Source organism: Watersipora subatra, chromosome 4 (genome assembly GCF_963576615.1).
Source record: "Watersipora subatra chromosome 4, tzWatSuba1.1, whole genome shotgun sequence".
Taxonomy (NCBI): Eukaryota; Metazoa; Bryozoa; class Gymnolaemata; order Cheilostomatida; family Watersiporidae; genus Watersipora; species Watersipora subatra.
In genome coordinates this window covers 41,928,248-41,950,249 of record NC_088711.1, presented here as the reverse complement: position 1 = coordinate 41,950,249, position 22,002 = coordinate 41,928,248, and the positions used below count along the sequence as shown (strand labels likewise).

General features: G+C 36.0%; 1 protein-coding gene across 1 annotated transcript; it reads right to left on the bottom strand.

Annotated features, from left to right (window-relative positions):
* Positions 1 to 12: 12 nt before the first annotated feature.
* On the bottom strand, positions 13 to 21,702 carry LOC137394260 (chromatin remodeling regulator CECR2-like). The gene is made up of 14 exons (XM_068080981.1): positions 21,654 to 21,702; positions 21,445 to 21,533; positions 20,803 to 20,909; positions 17,547 to 17,730; positions 15,588 to 15,715; positions 13,775 to 13,822; positions 12,392 to 12,587; positions 10,287 to 10,376; positions 9,519 to 9,690; positions 6,899 to 6,993; positions 5,290 to 5,437; positions 3,365 to 3,583; positions 852 to 1,132; positions 13 to 634 (listed from the first exon to the last, which is right to left on the bottom strand). Exons 1-14 carry the CDS (start codon positions 21,700 to 21,702, stop codon positions 35 to 37), a joined length of 2,406 nt encoding a protein of 801 aa, XP_067937082.1. The 3' UTR covers positions 13 to 34.
* Positions 21,703 to 22,002: the final 300 nt, after the last annotated feature.

Genomic DNA, 22,002 nt, shown 5'->3' with positions numbered 1-22,002 from the left:
GTACACAAATGAACATGGTTGGTATCTGCTGTTGTCATGCTACACGCTTATACGTCGGTCCAGTCGGCGCTGTGTCTACTGAGCTTCTCTTTAGCTGAGCAACGAGACCCTGAAAAGGTTCCTCAGGCACACTGTTCTGCTCAAATTTTAGACCATTGTTCGAGCTTGGGTTGTGCTGAGAGGTGATGGCTGTAGTGCCATTAGAGATTGTTGTGGTTAAAGGAGGTGATTTGCCCATCCATCGAGCTAGTTCCATACCCCTATCTCCTCTAGTAGCGAGCGAGTGAGTCGGGGAGAGCAGAGATATATGTTTTGACTTTTCTGAAGGTTTATGTTCTGATAGCTCAGCCTGCCTAGGTGGAGTCCCTGCATGCTGTGTTGACAGATGGCTGTTAGCTGAGTTATGACGAGCAATACCAAAAAGTAACTTAGAATCTGTAGGGACATTATGTGGCGACGTGTCCATGAGGATCTGCTGTGATTGAGACATGTCATATGAGTTTGTGCGTGCTGGCGGATTACTAGACGCTATAAGGTTGTAAGAATTTGAACTTTCATCTGGCTGATCAGACTCCGAGCTTTCTTCTGAACTAATGCCTCCTGTATTGACATTGGCTCTTACAGACTGCACTCGCTAAAAAATCAACAATAAATATGAGAGAGCAAAGAACAACATCGGTATAACTGTGAACTGACAAGCTGAAGGAAGCTCACAAAAACTGATGTTCAAAAGACAAAGTGCATGAAAGTTAACCAGAGTGCAACAGTCCATAATAACCCAGGACACAAAAATTTAAAATAAACATGTGAGCATAACGCCGCAGAATTACTATTGCCAAGTAGACAACTACCTGGCGATTACCAGCGTTTCTTGGTCTTCCACGAGTACTTTTGCTAATGTATCCTCTTTGAGGTCTTTCATAAGAATCGTTAGAAAAGTCACTGTCATTGTTGTTGTTACTTTCGCTGTCAGAGACAGAACTGGAATCGGAGAGTTGCTCCTGGTAGCTGACATTTCGAGTAGCTTCCGTTGAGGATTTGCGTCGTTGTGGTTTAGAATCATCCTCATGAAAGGACTTATCCATGAGACTGTCAAATTTTTTCTTTAGATTGATTGCCATTCCACCATATTCTACAAAATAGACAGGCTAAGCAGTCACCAAAGGTGCATGACTGACTTACCTAGCGACTCGACCATAGGCCCCGTCGATTGTATACAAGTCGAGAGCTGTCGTAATAACAAAAAGAACAGTTTCAGAATAATTGTCATATACATGAGGGACAAATCTACCATGACAGTAACGCACAAGACAAGATAGTAGCTATGAGATAAATGCATCTGACTTTAACCAAAAGTACAAACTTTGTAAAAAATTAAAAGGTCAAGTAACAATAAAGTCTGTTTTTAATGGTTACTAGCACCCTGGCAGTCCTGGTACATGGGGAGAGATTATCAGGTGTAATAACTATGTGTACAATTATTCTCCCAGGCAGCAAGGTGGTGCAGTTGGTAGTGTGCCCGGATGGATGCTAAGCCAAATATTCAAGTTCAATTCCTGTGCGATGCATTTTTTTCCTAACGCTTTAAGCATGACTTAGTACAGACGGACACGGCTCTAGTTATACAGTGGACGCTGCCTAATGTAATCACGAATAATGTTATCAACTGATTAATATTACCAGAATTCCTGATCCCCGCCTGAATGTACAATATACATTATAAATATGCTGCTTCCTGTAATCAGTATGTACATTATTGTAATCAAGTTTTTTCAAACCGGAAATAAAAAATTTGGAAAATGCGAAAATATGCTGTTACTTCTGAGTAAAAAAGTAACTGCGTCATTTTGGCGAAATGCTAATCCGAATTCCAAAATTTATTGTGGTAAAGTTTTAGAGGAAAATTGTTAACTCTGCGATCCATGATTAATGTTTTTATAAAGGTACCGGGCGAGCAGTTACACAGTACATAGTAGTTACACAGAGCAGTAACACCTTTTCGATTGAATACAAAACTGACCAAAATACGTGAGCCTTTATAAAATCATTTGTTAACCCTGTCGGGGAAGCGTTTCGGAAGAAACAATTCTAAACTGTTTCAAAAAGGGGGGTTCTCGTGTACCACTATGACCACAACAATAGAGGACCTTGTTGCCAAAAACCAAAAAAGCCAAGTGACATGACCAGAACCGACTTCAATGAGTGGATGGGGGGGGGGGGGGGGAGGGGGCGACGATAATCTCCAGGTGGCTGCGAAGTTAATAGAGCTCGATGTCTGAGAGACTGTTAAACAGTCAGGAACGGATAAAGTAGGCGCTGACGATGAGGTAGAGAAAGACCAACCACCACGTCTTTTATAAATTATTTAATGCGAAAAGACATGAAGAAAACAAAACTGGACGATTTCCTAAATAATGCATTGTAATGTATCTGTTGTAAGTTTTATTGTTTATTAAATTCATTATTTCATTTGAGTTTATTTTTGCAACACCCTATGAATGATAAACTAGCAAACTTTCATATTTTTGGTTACTGTTATCAATTGGTTATTGTTATCATTTTAGTAATAACAAAATGATCACATTGAGTGGCGTCCACTGTAGTAAAGATTACTCTATTCAGTATAATATAAATTTTTCCGTATGGTTTTCTTTTACATAGGTTTATATCAGGCATTTGTTTCAATGCTATAAAAATACTTATTCGAGGTATTTATGGAACTTTGAGATGAGTAAAGGTAGGGCCACACGAGACAAAATTCTCACGAAATCGGCGAAATTTGGACGAAACGATTCGTACGAATTGACATTTGGACGAATTCGTCCATCGTTGGTTGCGCACGATGAACGAATCCTGAATTGAACGAAACGTCAAAAGTTCCTACGAATCGTTGTTTGATTGGTCGGTTGAAAAGGTTAGTTGAATGTTGAAGGTCGTTTTCTTTGGCGCATATCTTTTTTCTTGGCGCATATCGTTTTCTTTGGCGCAAATGATTGAAACGGAATCGGCTTCAATTTATTACCGCGTTCTGAGTGGCTAGTTGAAAGTTAGTTTCGTACAAATCCGTGGTGGGGAAACTCCGTGTGGCAGGTCAGAAATTTCGTACGAATGGAATTTCCCAGATTAGTTGAAATTACACGATACGTGTGGCCCTACCTTTAAACAAAATAGTATATGTGTATTATTTAAGAAAATTTGTTCCAGGATAGGGCAGTTTTAGCGCATGAAGCAAATATTGTAATGAGTCAACTTCATATGTCAAGGTTTGATATAAAGTGTGAGACAGTTGGTGAGAAAATCTGCATACAAATTTAACAGCTGCCTCGCAGAGCTATAAATAATCTTCACGTAAGAAAAGACCTACCACTATTAGCTCCATTGTATTTAGTACAGTTTTCAACAATGAGATCAAAGTCAGTGATGAACTGAATCTTGGAGGTGTACTCTTTCTTGCCAGCCTTCCTCCGCATGACGGATATGTCCATAGGGTTCTTTATGATCTCAAAGTAGTCTGGGGCTATATCTGTCGTGACAGGCTCAAGGAAGGGCCAACAGTTCGAGTCTCGTTGTAGTTGGTATAGAACTAGAATGGACAGTAAGACACGTGAGTAGTGAAAGGAAGATATGACAATCTGTGAAACCCTCCTATACTATAATGTGTGACAAGTAACATAATATAATGAGTAAAGGTATAAATACATAATATCAATCTGTGGAACCTACACGGACTATATCACGTGGCAAGAAACATCAGATAATATGAATAAATGGTACATGGAATAAACTAACAATTGAATAATCATGACAAATGAAAAAACTGTAGAACAGATAGTTGTTTCCAACTCATTATAATTTGCTGTAAATACTTTGACAATAATACCGTAGATGAGTGAACATGGGACCAACACTGGTGTAGGATTTTACCCCTACAGTTGTTGGCACCTCCAGTCCTAAGCGAATGATGGACATGGTCAGATTAGAGGAGTCGATGTCAACACATATAAAAATAATCAACTCAACACCTTGCTCGAATAGAGCTGCTTTTAATTCAGTAACATCTTAGACAAATTGATATGATTTGGCTGTTCATTAGCTAGATGGAAACGTGGCCCACACTTCTGAAACAAGCGGTCCTGACAGCGTGTTTGGTCAAGCATTGATTGAGTACAAGAGTCATGTCTTTTTAGTATGGTTTGCTTTGCTGGCAATTCCAACAGATTTGCACATTTTAATGTTTGTGCAAACCTTTCTAACATTTAATATGAGCCACTTCCTAAACTAATAATTAAGTTCAGTATCGATGCTATGAACACCTGCTCGAGTATTAAATCATGAATTTGCCATAGTTATTACGTCGAACACCTAACCAGCTAAACCTGGAGGAGGTATGGGTTGTCTGTACAACCATGACTTGGAAACAAGTTGGTGGTTATAACTGTTAACATGTATCATGCAACAAGAAATCCGGGTCTTCTGCAGACGCCTTTGTTGAAGTGTTGTGATATCAGTCTTCATGTCTGGTAAGAAGGGCAGGTAGAAATCTGATTGTACAGTACTTAGATGCTTGACCAATTGTGCAAAAATGGTATTTAAAACTACAGTGAGTAAGGGGTCCTGTAAGTTGCTTACTCGTAACCTTGATCCAAAAGGTACTTTCATATTTGTCATATTTAAATCAGGTGTTGGGTAATTCTGACCACTCTCCATGATGTTACACAATACACAAGAGCGATAGGTCCTCTGACATTATCTTACTCAATATGCTGTTCGTCTACAGATACTATGTTACACCTACTAAAAGTGCTAGAAAGAGTAGGCCAACAGTACATATCATAAAAAGCTTTAGCTGCAGTTGAGCTGACACCTTTCTAATTCATAAATAATTTCTTGCCCATAATGTCTAGCCATCACTGATCCCCCACAAACACACAAAAAGGATTGACAAAGATAAGCTGGTGTGCACACTTTTTGGGCAACTCTATCTTTTGTGAAGTTTTTTATATGCACTTGATTCAAAGGGATACTTGTAATTTATATACACTTATTAATACAAGTTTGGAGTCAGCTGCATAACGAAAAGTGTATTCTGGTCTACATATCGAAAGGGAGAGGGATATAAGAGTCGAACAGTGAGGAGCTGATCTTTGGGATGGTTATATGATACAGTCTACATAATAAGGCACAGGCAGTCTACACACATACCAGGAAAAGTGAACTGCACAGTCAGATATTAGTTCGCATATTTTGATCCAGTCATAAATATAACCACTAATTGTATTTAATGCATACTTCTGTTGATTTTCTCATATTCCTTCGGGCCAAACTCGGTAGTCTTTGTCGGTCCATTGAGCTGCCGGTTCCTTTTGGTACGCTGGCGGTGAGAGAGGGTGACATGTGTGCCACCAGCCGTTGCATTGTACTCCTCCCAATCTGTGTCCTACAATGGACAACACAATCGGCAAACATTCAAGGCGTGTGCACTTTTGAAATATGGGGCTGAAAAGTTTACGGCGAATGTCCAGTTTGAGTCTCCGAGGGTGTAAAACTCAAAAAATGTGTTCCATATTGAAACCTACCATTTACAAAGGATTTAAAGCACCTAACCAATGCCTATGTCTAGCCAGCATGAAATAAGATAAAACAGCAGAAATACTATACAAAAAAGCGGTAAAGCCATAGACAGGAATAACTAAGGCTATCATTAACCATACTGTTAATATTTCTTTGAGAGCAAGAGCCTCATCGCACAACATCGCACTATAAATTATGTTCGACGTAATTAACTTAACAAGACCTGTTGGCAATTGAATACTACATACAGTTGTTTTTATACGGAAGACTAATAACAGTCTCGTTGTATAGCGTGCAGTGCTTTCAATCTCACAATCTGTACACCCAGGAAACAGCAATCAGCTCAAAAAAGATATGGCTGCCATAGCTCAACTGAAACTCATGAGTCCTCAGCTTTGTTACAACAGACTAACCCTACTTTGTATTGCCTTAATATGAAAGTTTTCCAAAATATGATATAAAGTTCCAGCAAATGCTTTACACTTCAACTTCTGGGTGTAAAGTCAATTTCTAGCCTATGATGTGCAGACCTTCAGAAACTTGGAAGCATTGCATTTATGAACATAACAGGCAAGAGTCTGGTAAAAATTAAGAAGAAAATGTAAGAAAACATTCCAATAGTAAAAAAATGTTAATTTAGAGAAAGTTTTTGTTAGAGTAGGCATATTTTTATCCCTGCATTTACTCCTGAATTCTTGAGCCACTATGGTACAGTAGTAATAACAACCTCAATTTTTATTAAAACTTTAGAACTTAGAACGGGAATACCTCTAGCAAACCGTCTTTAATATGAAATTTGTGTAATTAACTGAGACAAATAAAGACAATAGCGTTTGTACAAAAAACTCCTCTTTGTTGAAAACATGTTTTATGCATAAAATGCATGTAGACGAATGATGTGTATGAGCCAGTGTTGTTTTGTAATGTTTATCTGTTTAGGATTGAATGTCAAAGTTTGGCTATTCACTATTTTACTACTGAATTCAATAAATTGCAAAACAGCAATTGAAAATATTGCAAAGGTTCATGGTTGCAACTATGCATCAAATTGTGATGTATTTGATTTATAATAATGAATGAAATTAAAAGTACCAAAATTTATCAGTTTAATTTAGATGTGTAAGTTTACTGCAGCCAGGAAATGTCTGCTAACAAGCATCTACTGCAGTTGTCCATGACAGATTGTCTTCTCTTAATTGTTCGATCTATGTGTTTTCCATAGAATAGTTTTGGACAGGTGATGCAACTTAACTAGAACACATAAAATTAACAATAATAAATAGTTGCCCCAAACCACACCTACTCATTTATAGATACCCCATCATACCTCTGAGCTTTCCTCGGTCATGCTGGCATCGTCTGCTGAATTTAAAGCCCCAGATATTAGCTTGTGTTCCCTCATCAATGCCCGCATCGCCCGATCTGACAATTAGAGAACTAAACTGAGCTCATGGTAATGGATCATAATAGGGTCATTGGTTAGACTATCATGACACATAATCAGAATAATCAACCAACACTGAGATGAACATTAACAACCAAAAAAGTGTGTGTACAGTGAATCTAATTTCAGTGATGTTATTAGCAAGTACTTAGGTCTATAGGTGTATATACTAGTCAGTCTATAGATGCATTGTCTGATTTACATATTTCTTTTCGTAAACAATTTATGATTTATTTGAATTAATTCATTTGTGATATATACTAGAAAATCCCCTGTCATACAGCCCACGACCAAAGTGATATTAGAAAAAAGAAAGGGTACTTGCTGGTTGAGAAATGCAATATTAGTAGTCAAATGGTACTGCAGTGCAATAGGATAACTGCAATGGTAGCTGCAATAGTAGCTGTAATGTACTCGGTGTTATTATGTACAACAGCAGTAATGAAAGGAAGAGATTATATGTTTATATTTCTCCCCTGCAATAGGAGAAATGCAATATTAGAAGTAAAATGGCAAGCTGCTGTGTAATATACACAGTTTGAAAGTTGGTTGTGTTGAATGTAGAATGGTTTTGATGGCGATCTGTAACAGAAAGCGAGCATCAGCATTCACGCGTCTGGAAGTTTTCTGCAAACTGGAGCAAAATAAAAAATGTTCTCTTCTCGTCATAAAAGGGCATTGTAGTTCGGCCCTAGCTTGTACATAAGATGTAAAGAATTTTGGCTAACGTTCTAAATAATTTAATGAAACCTTTGGTAATTGGACAAAAAAAACATAGGCTGATAAACTGTGTACCACAATTTCGTACCTGTAAATCGGTCTATGCCTCAAACGGTCTACATTTATTACAAAAACCTTCAGATAAATAAATTCGAATGATTATTCTTATAATTAAATATTTTTGCAAGATATTAAAAACGGAAAGATATTAGAAACCTTCGGCCATTGGACAATGCCAGACTGGTGAAATGTGCACGTTTTTCTCGTGAAATACGCACGACTTAATGGTTCTACTCTCGGTCGCACGGCTTTATCGACGTTTCGTTAGCTGGTCTTAATTTTGAATAAAATAGGCCTATCAGGTTTTAATAGCGATTTTAGGTCAAATTAATCTGTCTATTTATGTATTATCTGATCAGATGGGTAAGGTTTAGGATATTGTCTACAAATTTCAAAGACTTGGTAACATATTTAAATAGGTTTATATGTGTTTTGTATCGTTATTGTACTTAAACGACTTCATTGAAAAATGGTTAAATTTGTTGATGAGATTTCGGTACAAGGGTTTGCGAAGGTGTAGATGAATAATTTTAGTGAGTTGTGCGCACATATGCATTTATGATAAAGCTACCAAACAATCGCTTCACTCGTGTTTGGTCGTGGGTTTATTCAATTTAGTTGTGTATATATATATGCTGCTTTAATAAACGAAGTTAAGAATGAGAACTCTAAACTCTGCGAGTTGAGTATATTAAAACGAGACGATTTTTGACTAAAATGTCTCGCGGCAGCTACAACGTTGTTTCACGCTGAGCGCTTCTCAGGCTGCATTTAACAGTTTTGCAAGATTATATATATACTACAATGCAAAAAATATTCAAACACTAACATTCATACTCATTGTTTTCACATTTCTAAATGTAGTAGTTCACAATTTTGTTCAGTTTTCAGAGATTCATGATATAGTTTTAACTAGTTCAAGTATGTATTGTACCACAAGCCAAGGAAATGTGTGGCTATATAAGCCTACCTCAAGAAACACTAAAAGTTCATGAACAAACATTAGACTATATGACATAAGCATAGATTTGTCAAGGGATCAGTGTTCATTGCTTGGCCAACCATTGTGACAGGTACAACCCAAGAGCTTCCATTTCCAGGCATATAACTATTTTTACGGAAACTAAGAGCAAGGACAGTAGATTCTGATCATTCGTTTATCAGCGAAACAATGTCATTGCAGAAGTGCAGACAACAGTTAAAATGTGAAGTGAAAGTTAATTCCAAATGTGCACAGCTTCGAACTTGACATAAAGGTCATGTCAGGGGTTACGACATGAATTACTATCATACTATCACTATTGTATTTACGGAGCTGAACAGACTTGATAAGTAACACCAGCAAGCCTATTCATGAGTGATCGAAAGGAAATTCATCATTTTTTCTTTAAATTACTTCAAAAAGAAAACATGATGAATGTACTGAAACTGATCAACTTCCACAAAAAGTAACATGAAAATGTCTTGCTCTTTGATCTCTTTCATTTGCTTAATTAAAACATCCAAAGCCATATAGAGCCAGCTCGTTGAAGGCATTAGTACGTGGTACATTATGACACCACATGCCAATGCATTTTTATTTACTGATTTTTTTATGGCATCTGTAAAACAATTTCCTATAAAATTGATTATGGACTCCCCAGTAGAAGCATAAAACTTAAAAAATCAGATTGTTTCCCACAAGGTATACATACAAATAGACTGTATTCGGTAACTTGCATACCCTGCCTAGCCTGATCCCGCGCTCGTTTCTCGTGCTCTCTTGCTAAAATCCTCTCCTCCCTCTCTCGAGCCATTTCTTCTCTTCGTTTCTGCTCAGCATACCTTTTCTTTTCCAGCTCCCGCTGTCGCATCTCCTCTCTCTCCTCAGCCTCTATTCGTGCCATTATAGCTTTCTGAAGGTAATGAAAACTCAGTCATGAACTGTACAACTACATAGAGCAGACATCTGGAGCCACATACTAGCGCACTTGATGTAAACTCAAATGTCTTCAGTTCCTACGAAGATGGTTTTAAATGTTCGTTTTTTTGAAAAACTTACATAGAAAATCTGACTTGTAGTTTTGAGGTGCATAGCAAAAACTACAGTCATTGTACAAATAATACCGTTAGCAATTCAACCCAAACCGCATTTAAAACATGTCTTCAAACTCCATTTATCGTATCAAATAAAAAACATTTAATAGTTGTTTTTATCTAAGATAGCAAAAACTGATGCAGAATCGATATAATTATTCCAGAATATTCTAAAATAACAGGGTTGACTTATACATAAGTAATACCTACAATAATGCAATTTTTGTCTTAAAAATATTTATAAACTTATGCATGAGATCGACATATACATGAGATCAACGTATACATGAGTATATACGGTAGTTATAAAATAAGAGAAGCTAACTCCTGCCAAAACCAGCATGAAGAACAGTTTTAGATTAGTGTTCTACTAGTTATTTTGGAACAGAAAGGAGAGACTACAAGCAACAACTACCTGTTCATCCATTTCAGCCCTTTTTCTAGCCAGTCTGTTTGACTCTCTCTTTGGCAGCATCTCTAAAAGTCGTCGCTTCATTGCCTTTTCCTGTAAAATCCACACCACGCTGCAGTAGATGTTAGCAATTTGAGAATTCACACCAAGCTTAGACTATTGTCAAATCATCGAATGAGAAAATCCGACGATATAATTTGTGCAAATCTTTAATACTGTTAAAGCGCTACAGTACTTATAATCCACTGATAGTATTTAGTTACAATATACAAAGACAAGGTGAATGCCCGGTGTTATACGGGTAATAAAAAAGTATTCACACAGAAAACTTGTTTGTTTAACATATACAACATTTATCGTTCTAGCTTATAAACTTCATATCACGAGAAAAGTGTTTTTGTGCAGTTCAAATAAAGTAGGAGAAAAAATCAATACTCATGAAAGTGTGTGTATAAAAAAGGTCACTATTACAGCAGAAGCTCGTTATATTCAAAGCTTTGATCGACAATACTGGTACCTCTCGATACCGGTACAAACGTAAAAATGAGACGTCGGACTGTCTTTATTAGATACTTTGTCTTACCAAACGGGGAGAGAATGTAGAGGCAATTCCTACTCCAGATAATACAATTGCCAGACATTACAGATTGCAGAATTACAGATTTACCAACACCGGAAATATGAGTGTAACGATACATTTGAAATTGAAACGGCATATTTGAAAAGTACGCATTAAAAAATAACTAATGGTAATAAAATTGGCTTTTTAAAATAGTCAATAAAATAAAAAATACAAAAGGTAATATTAATTAATAATAAAATGTGCACATTTGGCGCGTGTGCTCGTGAAAAGGATATACATTATATGGTAAGAGCTACTAGGAATGACAAGAACAACATAGTCTTGTGGTTAAACACGCTTGTTAGTAGACTTGCCATTTGAATGTCACTGAGATCAAATCCACTGCAAAGGGGATTTTCGTTGCTGAAACTTTATTAATATAACTGGACGAATGACAGACAAAGATTGAGATTTCTATATATAGATGTTAAAATGAACTATTATACTCAGTAGGCCTTGTGTTGGCAGTCTTTAAACACAAAACATGGAAGTAATAAGTGGATAGATATCTCTACCTAATGTTAACAGAAATGACAAAATGTCTTTCCCTCAGGAACAATTTTGCAGGTACATCCTTAACATGTTAGACGGAACTGAATGAACCTCCCCTGTATTGAGGCCTTCTTTTTCAAATACCTAAAGACCTGACTAATGTGATTTCCAAGTTTCCGATTTGTAAAAACTTTTTCAAACTTTGTAAAAAAATTTGTAAAAAAAATTTTCAAACTTGCGCTAAACAAGTTTGAATTTGCATAATGGCACACTCAAGTGTTGCTGACCATGCATATTCATTTCGACCATCAGAAGGGTAGATTGAAGTGCACTTAAAATCAGATCGTACAATCAATTTTTCTGGACTAACCACAAATAGACAAGTTACTTCTTTGCGTAATATTTAAGCGCTACACTGTACATAACCCAAATAATCAAAAAAACTTGAATGACTGCAAGTTCTGCTAACTGTTGAAATGGGTTAAAACGCTGCAATACTTACATAATGTGATGCGTGATTAACGTAAAAAAGTACAATAATCGGACTTTGTTGATACTGCATCAACATTAAGCCAAACATCAGGTTAAATAACCGACGTGTTAGTCCCACGAATTTAAAGCAACGAAATTGGCATAAAATCTATCAGCCAGAAAACATTACTGTCTCGAGTGCAGCAACACTTCATGTTGCGCTCGCTTCGTAAGTTTTTTGCATGAATAAAAAACTATGACAATTTAGCGCTATAGAAGCTAGTAAATGCTAGACTAAGGACTTCAGTCTGGCTGAAACCAAAATACAACTCTTCGGATTAAGTAAAAGAATAAAAGGATACAGGAGAGGGTTACAAATTAGTTAAGAATGTAGCTAATTATAGCACCAGCTCTATAGTTAGTTACAGTTGTAGCGGGTCCCAGTGGTGTGCCAGGGGTCGCAATGAACAATCTCAACAGCTATTGTAAATAGCCAAACCACTTTTGCGCATTTAAAGCTTACCTTCTCCTCAATTATATCTGAGATGAGAGGAACGAAGTCATTAATGATGATTTTTCTCAACTTTTTGTCCTGTTTATTTGATGATTTTTTAAGGTCCTTCACAAACTCCTGCCAGTCTTCCTCAGTTGAGCACTGGATTGTCCATTTACCATACACAACCTTTGGCTCAGCTTCATCGGCGGTGTCAACAGAATCCCTGCAATGCAATAATCATCACAGCCCACCATAACATCCACTTAGTCTCTATGGTCTGCTACAGAAACTACTCGACGATAAGAAATAACTACATTATACTTCAGAATCTCTACATCTCTTTGCAGTCTACGAAGGCCTTTCTACAGCATGCTACAGAACCTCTACAGTGTAATATTACAATATTTTTAGAGTAGGATTCATAACCTTTACACAGGTATTTTAAAGCATCTCTACAGTATACCACAATATATGTACGGTATATGACAAAATTTCCATAATATACCATAGAATATGTTTGCTACAGAATCTCTACACTACATTACTCTACAAAATCTTCAGAGTATAATACAGAATCTGTACATTATACTATAGAATCTCTACACAATGCTACATCATATCTACAGTATAACACAGAACCGCTACAGTACAACACAGAATCCCTACAGTATACTACCTAACATCTACAGTACATAACAGAATATTTATATACATTCTGGAGTATATTGCCGTATATTGGCTGTATATTACTGTAGTGTATACTAGAAACTCTGGGATACACTACAGTAATAGCATTACGCTACAGAATTGAGAATTAACACATAGAAGCAATATTTTTAAAAGTTAGGAAGACTTAAAATCATTTTAATGCAGCAGATATAATGTAACTCCGTCTACATATACGCGGCGGAATAATCACCTTAGTCCACTGGTCGCTGCAGGAAAAGTTTGCCCAATCCAAACATTCCCATTTTCAATGTCATTCAAACAGAACCCAGAATAACCCAGAATGAACTTATAGTACAAGCTAGAGGCAATATAAGGCTACCACCAGAAAATAAAAACCAACAAAACTTCATTGAAAAAATTATACTCATTAATTGATTAAAAAATTAACGGTATTAAAAATATTGTATTAAAAATATTTATTATTAAATAAAAACGGTATTCCTTTTCTTTTGGCATGGAATGAAAGGCTTTATTTTGTTGATGATTACCAATGTCAATAAAAGTAATACATACATACAAGTTTTAGTACAATAGATTCATCCACAATATAAGCAAGCAGCGTGTAGGGCAAGCAAGGTATAGGGCAAGCAAGGTATAGGGCAAGCAGGTACCATTTAATCAAACTGTTACAACTAGTTCAAGGCTTGAAGACAGCCTCATAACTGTAGGCAAAAACCATACCTGTTTTTGTGTTTCTTTTTCTTGTGTTTCTCTTTATGTTTCCTTTTTCTACAACAAATTATTAAAAAACTCAACTCTTCGGATGTAGCTACAGCTCCCCGGCAAAACATGCATTAAAATACCAACATGCTTTAGAAGTAGGAAATGAAAATGTTAAAAACATCACACAGCTTGGACTAATACTAAAAATAAGGAAACACAAGAGAAAGTAAGAAAAAATTTTAAGAGTCAATGATTTTAAAACCAAAGAGATAAATGAATTATGGGAAGGGGAACTAAGTACATACAATGTATGTAAAAATTTATGAACTTGAAATGTTTCGAGAAACTGGATGCATAGCTTGTTAGAAACTACTTTATCCACCGAGCCAAATATTTACTCATATCTGACAACATATGCGCCAAAAGTTTATACGTTGAGACCACCGTAAGCCCAGGTTAAACAATTTCAAAACTAATTCTAAAATCTTGGCCACTGACGAGTCTGATACCCAACTTTCCAGATTTCTAAGAGGTTACAATATATTTCAATATAAACCAGTAAACTGAAACACAGCAGCAATATGGACTGCCATATATATGCCTTTAAATGAATGTTGGAGAGTTGTTGGAGCGCAATTGATTTTTAGTTCACCATGTCTATCAAAAGTAAAGCTGACTACTTTTGTTTATTTTGTCGTCTCTGTCTGAACGTATTGCAACAAGCAACAAGAGACTTGTTCAAAGCATGAATCCACTAAAAACAATTCTTTACTCTGTAAATATAAACACAAAAGACATGCTTCGTCCAATGATTTACGCCATTAATCAATAACTTTTATAACGCAAACTTTTATAACAAAGATAAATTGAAACAGCAACCTGTTGTCTTAATAATAGATTCATGGTTGAACAGCTAATATTCCAACCCAATAAGAACATAAATGAGTGAAAATGGCTAAGAATACAGCTGTACATTGTTGTATATTTCTTTACAATATTTCTATCCATTACAACGATAAGCTTAATCTTCATGCATTACCCCGATTGGACTAACCAAAAACTTGGAAGCATTGTTTAATAAAAAATAGTAAATATCGCGCAATTCTATTCAATTAACCAAATTATAAATAGCAGACTAAATCCCAAGATGGCATACGATTGGCACAGGTAGAATAAAGGAATAGTTCCATTGAGCAGTGACTTTACATGTTTTTTCCAAGTTCGGTTTTGATCATAATACTGTACAAGTAGAGGATAACTATCTGTGTGTTCAGAAACTCACCCCTAATAATCTAATTGAATGAAATACATGCTAAATAAGTTTGTTTTGTAGCTTAAAAAACCAAAGCCGATTAGATCAACTTGTTTTCTAAACCTTCCATGTTAAAGCAATACTATTAAGGGAAAATGGCCTCTTGCGCTACTGTGAGTGGATGAATATGGTGAGAATCAGTAGAGAACTATGACCATCCCTTCACCTTCAGATATATATATTTAATGATATATTCACACCCATGTAGCAAAATTTTACAAAATCTAGAAAACGTACGCTTGCAGCCAAATAGCATTTTTTTCTCAAAGCTGCGATGTCAAGAAAATGCTGAAACAACTCAATACTGAAAGTGGTACGAGAGTTGTCTCCTCTTGTTATCAAGTAACACATTACCGTGATCTAGAGCATTATGAGATAGTGAACAAAGAGTTTGGGTCACAAAAAGTAATCAAACAAGCGCTTATAAAAAGCTTACATTGTATAAAAAAATGCATATCTGTATATCACCCAAAGGTATGCATTCATAATACAGTACAGACTAGAGTGTCTGCAACCTACTTGTGTTTCTCAGGGTTCTCCAACATTGGCTCCTCTTTGTAGAGTCGTTCGTCATTAAAGTTCCAGTAGTGACAACCCCGACCATCACAGCCAACTGGCTCGACTCTCATATCCTCCCCTGACAGTTGCTGTAAACAAAACAGCCATCTTCAACTCATAAATAGATGATTACGCGAATTAAAGTTTAGCATCTAGTCAGAAATCTCTAAAGATAGCTTTTCAAATAAAATTGTATTGTTCCGCTATTATGTAGCTCGGTCCTAAAACAAGCCGTCTCACATTCCATTCTTAAAACTATAACAATAAATTTTATGAGCAAGTCATCTCACAGACTTCAAACTCAAATAGAAATGCTAGCATAGATGTAGAAGAAACTGAATTGAACATATCTCAAGATTGTCGATCAAACAGTATTCATTTTTGATGAGCCTCGACAAGCTAGATGTAGACTAAGTTTGTTTCATAATTGAGAACTTCAGGCCGAGTATTATTCACGCCTGCAGAATTGATAGACTAAGGGCATTCCATATTTCAAGACTTTAGATTATGGGCGTTAACGTACACAACAGAGGATACATATAAGGTATGAGTATGCAACACTTAGGGTTCATTCTGATTGGTTAGCACCATATGTAACAACAATCGCCTCGAAAGTATTTCTAAATAATAGGGAAGCTATTTGTTCTTTGTGCCTAATCAGCCCATCTGATGATCTGTCACGGCAAACTAGGCTGTCAGGGTACTACTATATATAATAGAGATACCCTTATGCATTGTTTTCTCTCCTCCAAGTGCCCGGACGAACGAAAACAATATTTTTAAAGCTAACAATGTAAAAAATTTACATAAATTCTGAATGTTACATGAATTTACATTATAGATGGTTTGCGTTGTCTACTGTACATGCATATGAAAGCAGCCATTATAAAGCCGACTCATTTATCAAACTTTTCGGATAATTTTTTAGATAATTATTCGTTTGAACTTTCATTTGTCTATAGTTTAATCTATGTTACAATCTAGAAGTACATTTGTGCTTGATTGTTTTTATGGGTAACATGCACTGATTCTATTCTTCAGCAAAATATAGAAAAACAAATAGCTGCACAAACACTAGTGCTATCACATACCATTATATGATTATATATGTTAAAATACAAATATCCTGACGATACTTGAGTAAGGTAATGGAAAACCCAGTTCATAAGGACATCGTGGAAAACCCAGTTCATAAGGACATCATGGAAAACCCAAATTCATAAGGACATCATAAAAAACCCAGTTCATAAGGACATCATGGTCTTCACATGACCGAGGCCAAATTTCATTGGTCAATCTATTTGTCGACACGACACACCATTTAGTGGCGTCGGTGTGTTTAGCCACATCAAATATCTACACTCTGAATTGGCGAAACATTTCATTGGTGTTTTGTGTGTAGCCAGGAATTTAAATATTACAAAAAAGCACATGAAGTGTTTCATTTGAGTTTTTATTGAAAATATAAAAGCCGGCAAATCCTTTACTAATATATATATATATATATATATATATATATATATATATATATATATATATATATATATATGAAGTGGTGCATAAACCAGCAATTGAGATTCGTAGTTGTCAACATGTCAGTATGACATCAGATAGAGGGTAGAGCAAGGAATGTAAATTTATAATGGTGCTGGCAATCTGGCATAAATCCAAGCATGAAATTATTACTGTATAAAGTATCCCAACTTCTCAGGTCACATTTCCTCTAATGCTCTGCATATCCCTGTCAACTGTCAATGGTTGATTTCTCTTGCATACCAAACAGAGATATGCACAAAGAAGCTGACAGCACCCTATGTTGTATTCACAGATCATCATATTAGGTTGTAAGAACTGATATAGTTGGTAAATCTATCGATGCGGCGAATGACTAGTGCAGTCTAAGGCCTGAGAATGACCTACCTTGATGGCATCAGCCACATCTTCTGCATCAAGGCGACTCATGCAAAGTGAGTAAACAATATCAACCTTGTCATGCAGTGATAACTCCCTAAAATCTCTGTTCACCAGAGGATTTTCTCGCTTACATTCCACAGCCCACTTCTGGTGTAGATAGTCTCGCAAGGGTGACTCATAATTGTAAAACCTGAAGCAATGTGAATTTGTTTTAAATTCTTAATAAATATAAAAAAAATTGTGAAGGAAATCTTCTTTAGAGAACAAGTTCACAGGAATTCATAAGTTGATAAGTTCATTCAGAAGTTCGTAAGGAGATTTCAAAAAGTCCAAGCTCTGGCTGAACCACAACTAATCTCTGCAATCTTTGAATAAACTAATTGGCAACAAGGAGGCTAATAAATAATTGGTAAAAAAGCTGGTAAATAGTTACTAAGGAAGCTAATAAATAGTTGCTAAGAAAACTAGTGGGTAGTTGCTAAGGAAGCTAAAGAATAGTTTGTGAAGTGGCTGGTAAATGGTTGCTAAGGAGACTGGTAAATGGTTGCTAAGGAGGCTGGTAAATGGTTGCTAAGGAGACTGGTAAATGGCTACTAAGGAAGCTGGTAAATGGTTACTAAGGAAGCTGGTAAATGGTTGCCAAGGAGGCTGGTAAATGGTTGTTAAGGAAGTTAGCACATGGTTGGTAAGGAAGCTAGTCGATAGTTGCTGTTGGAGCCAGAAAAAAGTTACTAATGAAGCAAATAAATAGTTGTTATAGAATCTAGTAAATAGTTACTACTGAAATTAGCAAATTTTTGCAAAGGAAGTTAGTAAATATTTGCTAAGAAAACTAGGAAAGAGTTGCTAAGAAAGCTAGGAAGGAGTTGCTAAGAAAGCTAGGAAAGAGTTGCTAAGAAAGCTAGGAAAGAGTTGCCAAGGAAACTAGTAATGAGTTGCTAAGGAAACCAGTAAATAATTGCTAAGGAAGCTAGTAAATAGTTGCTAAGGAAACTGGTAAGTAGTTGCTAAGGAAACTAGTAAAGAGTTGCTAAGGAAACTAGTAAATAGTTGCTAAGGAAACTAGTAAATAGTTGCTAAGGAAACTAGTAAGTAATAGCTGTACTTATAAGTAGTTTCCTTAGCTAACTTCATGCTTAGCAAAGACCCAATGATAGAACTGCTTCTCATCATTACAGAAAGAACAGTTAAGTAGCGAAGACATTGAAAATGTTCTTAGTTTTAAAGCAGGTTACAGAAAATTAAACATAGTAAGATGGTATGGGAACAGACTATGTAACTATACTTACAAAACAACTGCAAGCTCTAGATTTAGCTAATAATGTTGGAATATGTTTGGGACTCTTACTGGGTGGATTCAGAAATGTAACTTGGTTGCTAAGGCTGAATCTATGCCTTATACAAAATACCATAAAACCTCTAATTGAATGCCATGGAGCACTAATTTCCAACCATTCTTCTATAGTGACGGTCAATTGGAGGCGGTGTTCAAATAGAGGCTGGCGGTGTATTTTTTAAATGGCTCGTCAGAATTCTCGAAAGATAAATTTAGCTCTATTACAGGCGAAGCGAAAGTCACCTATATTTTGCTCTCTTATTCTAGTGAAGCGATATTAAACCTTTTGGATGCAAAAAATCTGCTAACTTACCTCCAACTTGTCAAAGATCTCTTAATAAATATGCATCAAGAAACCGAGAAATATCTCTACCAGTTAATATCTATTGCTTGCAATTGACCTGCGATGATATTATCGTCTGTGTCCTTATTTGCAATGTAGGCATTTAAAAGTTTTATTCCATTCTAAATTTCAAGACACATTTTTATTTTAAAACTATATTTAACAATGTTGCATAAAAGCTCATCGCACTCATCGTTATGTTTGCTACAGTTTGCAGCCAAAACTGCTTTTTATGTGCAATAGAAGTGGAGTTATGAGCATCGATCCATTGTAAGCCGTGCTAAGATATATCGACAAAGATGCGAACTTAACCTTCGGCCCAAAACTTGCAAACCATTTTTTATGCATGTTCTTCGAAGTATTAAGACCGCGATAAACCAGGAGCTACTATTAGCCTAAGACAGTCCGTATATGTATTTCCATGGTATTGTTTTCAAAGTTCATCTACCAATATAAATTCAAACCGGTTTTTATATAGGTACATGTACTTCAAAGTATGAAGACCGCGTTAAACAAGGAACTACTATTAGCCCGAGACCGTTATTGATTATTTCTATGGTGTTGCTTTCGAAGTTTTAATGAGAAAAGCGAAAAGCTTTGGAGTTGGATAACAAGAGAATTGATTGTTAATAATGTAAATGATTCATTATTAATACGATTCTGTGGACACTTTTCTACTGATCACTCAATATTAAGGGATCATAAAGATCAAAGATAGTCAAATAGATGTGGTGTTCTATTTGTAAACATCTCGTAGTGGCGGTCAAATAGAGGTGGCGGTCAAATAGAGGTGGCGGTCAAATAGAGGTGGCGGTCAAATAGAGGTGGCGGTCAAATAGAGGTGGCGGTCAAATAGAGGTGGCATTCAATTAGAGGTTTTATGGTATTTCTGTTTTTGGTTTGCTATATTAGATGAACAAGTCTACTAGCAAGTTCCAGATATCACACAGGCACTGTACTCTAACCTATACACCAACTTTTACTTGCTTGCAGATAAGCTTGTTTTTATCTGTGTGATTGAATAGAACATTTTTTGTCTGTTTTTAGTCAATAATATTTCTTGAAAATATTTAAAATCTTCAGTTTAACATTTAGTCACAGGGCTATATTAAACACAATAACTTTTAACAGTTACATGTTTTACTGTTTGATGCAAAACATTAAGTGTGTGTCTAATGCTACAATATAATATATATACCAATCTGTGGCTTAGTTCAACTTAACCTTCAATCAGCACTTGCACCAAAACTACTGAAATAACTAAGCGTTTGCCAACAACTACTCAAGTTTTAGCCAACATTGATGGCCAACTGGTACATGTAATCTAGGTGTGGCCAGGACACTAGTGGTAGGAAAAAGAGTCATTACATAATAATACACGATTTTGCATGCAACTAAAAGAAAAATGTTTTAAATAAAAACGATTTAAGTTCAGCTGATAACGATTAACACTTGAGTAAAGATTAACAAAACCTAGAATATGACGGCAGAAAAAGCACTGCTTTGCAAAATCATCCATTTATGCCTTTGTCATGCTAGAGTCTAATAAAACAACCTACAGTAAGCAAGTAGTTAGTACTAACTCGATAGATTTGCTGCTATAAAAACCTGATAAGAGTGCAGCAATTAGCTGATTAAGTAGATCCGATCCTTCAGCAGTGCAAGAAGCGAGAAATCCATTTTCAAGCTCCTAGAATGCAACAAGAAAAGGGAACGTCTAAACTTTCCTAAATACTACAATGGTGAAATAAGCATGTACACGTCTTTGCAATATTCACCAGACGATGAACCAAACTTTTAATACATGAAGACGCAGATTAAAATAATGCTTGGTACATATACATTTAAGCACACGAAAAAACCCTTGAATCAATAAACATAGTTACCTTTTCAATAGCCGCTACTCAAGTTTCTTTCAAACGGCTTTCGTAACGCTTACCGAACAACAAATTGCTCAAAAACATTGTAATCATATTTAGCAACCAAATATATGTAGGTACATTAAACAAGGGTATGATGGCGTAAAAACACGTTGCTAGGTTATAATGGATGCTATTACTACATAACTTATTTGGTTCGTTGAGTATTTACTATAATAGCATGGTCGCATACCGTTGCACATGGGGGCGAATTATATACGACCACATGTTTGATTTTTCTAGCGACATTTAAAAGGAAGAAACAAACAGTAGAACAGTCAATTGAGACAAATTAAATGAAGTTACCTCCACATGCAACTCTGGGAGACTGAATGCTCCATGAAACGTGGATACAAAATGAGCTATTGAAGGCAGTTCCCATCTTGAATGTAAATCTACAACAACCGTTATATAAAATTTCTTCTGGCATATTACTAAACTTTCATAAAACAAATATGCACTAACGTAAAGCAAAACTGCTAAAGCATGAAGAGAAGGCTAACTTCACGACTTACCCTCCATGACAGAATAGAGGGCGCCGCGAATGGTCTGCGGACCAGGCATTTAAACCATAGAGTGGTAATCGTCCCGTAGTCATAACGGAAAAATGTTTTACGAGATTAAATGAGTGGTTGCCCATTCAACCCGTTCACAACTAGCCATAATCAGACTTAAACGTGTTGTTAGCAACAATTGTTAATTACTGTCTCCAACACAAACACATACCGTTTTTAAATAATGATCATTCAATGAAAATTGTGGTACAATTATCAAAAAACGTATACTGTATTGAGAAGACAACTCTTTGTACACAAAATTATTTCTGCATTATATCAATGATATACAGCCCCCACTGGGAGGCTG